Source organism: Dermacentor silvarum, chromosome 1 (assembly GCF_013339745.2).
Source record: "Dermacentor silvarum isolate Dsil-2018 chromosome 1, BIME_Dsil_1.4, whole genome shotgun sequence".
Lineage (NCBI taxonomy): Eukaryota > Metazoa > Arthropoda > Arachnida > Ixodida > Ixodidae > Dermacentor > Dermacentor silvarum.
The window spans coordinates 98,402,537-98,408,536 of NC_051154.1; the positions used below are offsets into that span (position 1 = coordinate 98,402,537).

Consider the following 6,000-nt stretch of genomic DNA (forward strand, 5'->3'; position numbering starts at 1 on the left):
AAGTCTGAGTGGCCTTTTTGCACGTCATATATTACAAAATGACACTCCTGTTGCCAAACCGACCACAGAGAAGCTTGTGTATTGATGTTAACTCTTCTCTTCGCAGTATATCTCAAGTCTACCCCTGAAGACAATTTACGGCGTGGCATTTGCCGGCATGGCTATACAGGTTAGTTCAGCGCATAAAATTGTCAAATTGTTTTGGTATGAGGCCTTAAAACCCAGCCTCTGAGACCCTGGATTTTATCAATGCCGTACCTCGTTGCTCTCTCTCTTTTTTCCTATTTGTATTCCTCCTTTCTCTTATCCCCAGTGTAGGCTAGCTAACCAGACGCTCGTTTCCGTGACCTACCCGCATTTCATTTCCTCGCTTCCTCTCTCTCTACCTAGTTGCTACTTATTTGCTACTTATAGTTTGAGTGAATTCCTTCGGTGAGTCAAGTCACGTAAATGTTTCCAACGCCAGAGCTCGTTGCTATCAGATACGTATATGCATTAGGGAGTCGAACCAAACCGGAACTGAACCGAAAACTGGAGCTGAACCGTCATTTTCAACCGAACCGGAACCGAATCGAATCGATATGTTTTCTGCCATCCTGGAATCGAACCCAAAGCAGAACTTTTTGAAGGAACCGTTCCGAATCGGTTCGACCACAGGTTCAGCTCAGGGTCATTTTTGCTGAAATTCTACGACCGGCCAGGCCGATGCGCTGACGAGAGTAGACTACGTCTCGTGTGTCAATGCATCGCAGCGCGCAGGGCGTTATCTCTGTAACAGTTATCTTGCTCGCCACATTGGCTGACTCAACTGTTAAGCATTTTCGGCGCGCACTGTCCAGATCTATTGGCACCTGTTGATACCACATATTTATATTTTATACCTCAGAATTGGTAGTGGCGGCGAAGTGCGCGGCTCCCGGTTTTCCATTTATCATCGCAGTTTCTGCAGCGCCTTATGCTCCACTCGAGCCACTGCTCAATGAAATTAAAGTTTCCGTCACTCACGTCATGTACTCATTTGTAATCATTGCCGGCGACTTCAACGTGACAAACTAATTTCAGGGCCAGGTTGACGTAAATACGCGCGATGCATAGTCATCCCAATTCGTGTCCGCCTGTGATCTCGTAATGCTCAATAACTCTCGATCCCAACCTACATTTAAATCGCACGTTGCTCACAGCTGGATGGATGGCACATTAGCATATCTTGCTCTCGCCTCGTATGGCTGCGACGGCTTCAACAGCGATTCAGAAATTATGAGCATCAAAACGTCCAATTCTCTCTTTTCTGTCAATACAAGCTTGAACGAAAATCACTTTAAAATTTGGAACACATGAGATTGTGGAATCGCTCCAGAATTCTAATTGCTTCCAATTGATTAAACATACTCCCCTTCTTTCAAAAGCTCTATAATTTTTCATTAATAAATTCTATAACAATCTCAAACGCTTGTGTAAAACTCATTTGGGACCAATTGTTCCGCGACCTGGCAGGATCAATTCCTGGTGAACGCCAGATTTGGCAGTTGAACGTAAACACATCAGGCCAGTGCGTTGGCGTTTTCGAAAAAGAACAGAACCCCAACTCAAGGACTTTTACAAATCTCAATACTAGAGGACGTTTTTGCGACTTATAAAGTGAACATTATACTTGCTAAAACATCGACCTCCAAGCACATCGTTAAGATAGCGAAATATATTCGGCCTCCCATTACAAATCTCATTTCGAAAACAGCACGCCACGTAACAACTTCCATCGTTCCACTTCCGGACGATGGTTCACAACAAGCGTTTTACATGCCGCTAAGTTGTTACCCGCACAAAGTTGAGTTGATACACAGATGGTGATTATTACACTCGGCTCCGACAATTAATGGCCTACCACAATCCTACTGACGGCGTGCCTCTCACCATTAGAGAAATCGAACGACATTGGGTAACGCCCGTTCTGCTCAGGGGCGCGTGCGGGACGGGCTCACTCTTCCCATGTTGAAAATGCTTTTTCCATTAGCAGCCGACATTTCTTCATTTTTCATGTTTGTTTCTTGTTTAAAAGCAATGCAGTCTCCTATTTTTCGGCGATAAGGTAGCATTATTTTTGTAGAAATACCTAACCGATCACCCCATTCACTCTCATCATACCGGCCTAATCTAATTAATGCCATTTCTGGCAAAATTTTAGAACTTCTAAATTCTCGTAGATTATATTTCCTACACTTTAATGATTTACTCCATCCAACACGCTTTGGTTTTACACATGGGAAGAGTTCGTCCCTCGCCTTGTACGCGCTTTGTAATACACTCGGTGACATTAAAGGTAAAAAGCTACACGTTTCACTCATCTCTCTTGATTTCAAGGGTGAGCGTTTTGCATCCCGCAGTATTACAGTCTTTTAGATATCATAACTGCTCTAAATACATTTGCCATAAGCTAACGAAAGATTTTCTCAAACACCGTACTGTGGTTTACCGCTCTAGCTCCAGCGAGGCGTAAACCACACATTCAATTAAAAGTCCTGAGGGCTCCCCAATAAGTCCTCTACCATGGAATAGTATTATTCATAGACTTAAAATCTCCTCTTCCTGTACGTGTACCAACACAGGCATATGCGACGACGGGGGGTTGTCATTTTCGCAACCAACCACTCAGATCACGAAGCAAGGGCACGCGATGGCACTCATGTTATCTCCCGCTGGGCGCGTCGTGCAAAAGTAGCAGAGAAAAATCATGCGTCCTATACTTCCCCCAATAGCCGATGCCCATACTTCTATCTGAATTTGCAGCCCCGCTGTTCCTTTAAATAGCGTGACCCTCGTATGCCAGCAAAAATAAAAATCCAAGGAGCTATACTTTGTTCGAACTTAACCTTTACTGAACGCGTAAACTACCTCTGAACCAAATCACAAATAGGGTAGCCAACCAGACTCTTGACTGGTTAACATCCCTGCCTTCCTTATATCCCTCTCTCTCTCTCTTTGCTACCGTGTTACTCGCATTTTTCATAATACACTATTCCGTATCCCCAGTTCACATCACCCTTTTATATGTCATTCATCAACCCCTTTGGCGGCCAACATTATGAGCCTCTCAGTTCACCTAAACCCTCGCCCCCATACAACGCACGCTCCTACTCACCATCACAGGTGCACAACTCATGCGGAACGCACCTGTAGTTGTGAGTCGAGTCCAGACTCCTCACTCGTGATGTCTCATTTTCGCGCTCGGTCTTTAGCTATGTACGAACATATTACATGTTCCCTTAGAACTTACTAAAATAGAATGAGTACGTAATACATGGGTAGTTAACAGCATATTATATATTCATTTTTATCGGTATGGACAATGAGCGCGAGCACCTTCGAGAATCTAATGCAGGAGAACATTTCGGAGAGTTGGTATCCCGATAAACCACTGCGCCCATGCAGTGATTTATCTCACTGAATGTACAAATTCTGACCCCGCGATTCAGCTGCGTATCGCGAATCATTTTTTTTTCTGATACCTTTTTCAAGTTTATGCCCGTGCAAAAGAAAGCGGTCTTACACATGCAGCTAGTAGCCAAGGAAACTACGTTATTCTAAAAGCATGGCACCTTTTTCAAGAGGAGGCACGCGAATGTTTCATTTTTTTCTTCTGATTTCGGTTCAACACCCTGATATGTACAAGGAGAGAAACACACACACACACACACACACACACACACACACACACACACACACACACACACACACACACACGCACACGCACGCACACGCACACGCACACGCACACGCACACGCACACGCACACGCACACGCACACACACACACACACACACATTACATACGTCTCCTTGCACGTGTGTATAGCGCCAACGTGCTGAAAAGAGTAATTTAATGATGACCTCTCAACTTTTACTTAACGCTGGTGCAAATGAGTCGCTTCAATTGGCTTGGTTTGTTTTTCGCTTGTTTACATTTATTTATTTTTTTGTCATTTTTGTAGACTTAGTATGTTTGTTTGTTGGTGGCATGCGTGTGATTATTTATGAATAAATGGGTATAGTTACAATTTCTCAACTGCGTATTGATATAGCTGGCTCTAACGTAGCCCACCCTCCCGTCTGTGTGCAGTTATTAAACAACAATAAAGATCTCTGTATGTGCCAATTATTTCTCAGGAAAAAAAAAAACGAAATCTTGGAGCGGGTGTTTCTGCCTGAAATGAGAATGTGTCTTTCTTGTCTTGATGCATCGGTGAGCAATGATTGTCTTGCTGTATTCGCTGGATGTGATTGTCGAGCCTGAGTCATGTCTTTGATTGTTATTTTTTTTTATCTTTCAGCTGCCGCTTTTCTATCTGTACGACAATGTCATCCTCGAGCGATTCCCGAAATTTGGTAATGCAATTGTTATGCTGCTCTTCATATTTCTGATGCCCGCTGTTGTTACCCTCTATTACTGCAAGTGTTTTACCCTGATTATGGGGGAACAATAAAAGAATCAACAAGGGGACGTGGCTTGCCAGTGTCGAAACTTCACCGATGTAGCGGCGGTTTTGAAAGTGCACCGCTCGACCAGCACTGAAAGCACAACTCATATACAGGGTGCCCCAACTATGTGAGTGAGACAACTTTATTGAATATCCTGCAAATTGATGGCCTCGGTCTAGGCCGCGCCGGGGGCAACAGAGAGACCCTGTCTCTCGGTAGCTTCTCGGGCTTGCTGTATGGCCAAAAGTTAGTCCTGGAGATCCAGCTGAGCTAGTCAGTGCGGCTCTCTACCGCGCCCTTGTTCATGCGGAGGGACTGCAATTCTCCTCTGAACTATTTCGCAATCCCAGAGTATATGCGCTAGGGTGGCTCCTCTATCGTCACATAATTTACATTTGGCCTCAGGGTATAAGTATGGAAACATGCGGTTAAGATGTACCGGGCGCCTCCAGTCAACCACCTGAGACTGTCCTATTTTCTTTCGTTTATTTTCTATTTATTTATTTACATATACTGCAGGCCCTTCTCGGGTCCATGCAGGAGTGGATACTTACAAGAGAAGTAAATTTAAATGTAGGTGGATATATACACCTCGACTTTCTATAGAATTGGTTAATGTCACTGAATGAGGACCTCAATAGAGTTTTTCAACCAACCAACCAACTGAATGAGAAAAGTCTAGCCCTATACTTCAGTTCCATCTCCCTCTCGGCCAGAGTCCCCCCTAATCGGGCGCGGTTAACCAGTCCTCGCGCAACACGATGGGCAGACTCGTTAAGGTTGGGGGTGGAGGTGGATTCGCACTCTTTATGGGCTGGGAACCAGATGATTTCCTTGTCGTAAGATTCATCAAATGATATGAGTTTGGTTTTACAGTTTACCATTCTTGCAGCTTCAGCTGATATCATGCACCAATATTTAAAAATATTTAAATGGCACAAGAGGGGTCGCACGACTGGCCGCTCGAGGTACTTTGTGTGTATTCGCGGGTTTCTTTCACGCTCGGAAAAACACTTTTACGTAGCACGTATTGATCAACAGAAGCTTTATCGGGAGTTTTTTATGTTGCTTTACAATTTTCTCATTGAAACTTTTCATCTAACTATAATATTTGAGAAGTTAATTAATTACTTAGGACTAATTATGTACTTAGGCGGAATGCAAAAAATAATCTGAGTATCTCTAAGCGACAGCAAAAAACATTACCTTGGTTCTGCCCAGCTACGTAGCATTTGCATATCTTTAAATCTTGGTGCATGATAATTGGGACACGCTGTATAGCGCAGAGGGGTCTGATATTTCTTTACGAACGAGCCTCCTGTTTTTGTAGCATTTTATTTCTCATTCTGCATTGTTTATCACGTGTTGCGCCCGTGTGACCAGTACCAGCGATAACGGCGGCGCGTCGGCATCCGTGTTAATGACGAAGGGCGAAAACAACGGGAAATCAAATAGATTGTTAGAAGATACGGCCCGAGGCGTCGAATTGACAAAGCTTTATGCTCTTATAAGACCTGTTTGCTATTGG

General features: G+C 44.0%; 1 protein-coding gene across 2 annotated transcripts in view; it reads left to right on the forward strand.

Annotated features, from left to right (window-relative positions):
* Positions 1–4,486, forward strand: part of LOC119433330 (diacylglycerol O-acyltransferase 1-like) — an 89,621-nt gene extending 85,135 nt beyond the window's left edge. For both annotated transcript variants that reach the window (XM_049671528.1, XM_037700498.2), the window contains exons 13-14: positions 107–169; positions 4,325–4,486. In XM_049671528.1, the coding sequence (XP_049527485.1) occupies positions 107–169; positions 4,325–4,477 (216 nt within the window). In that variant the 3' untranslated portion in view covers positions 4,478–4,486. The remainder of the gene's footprint in view (positions 1–106; positions 170–4,324) is intronic.
* The last annotated feature ends 1,514 nt before the right edge of the window (positions 4,487–6,000 follow it).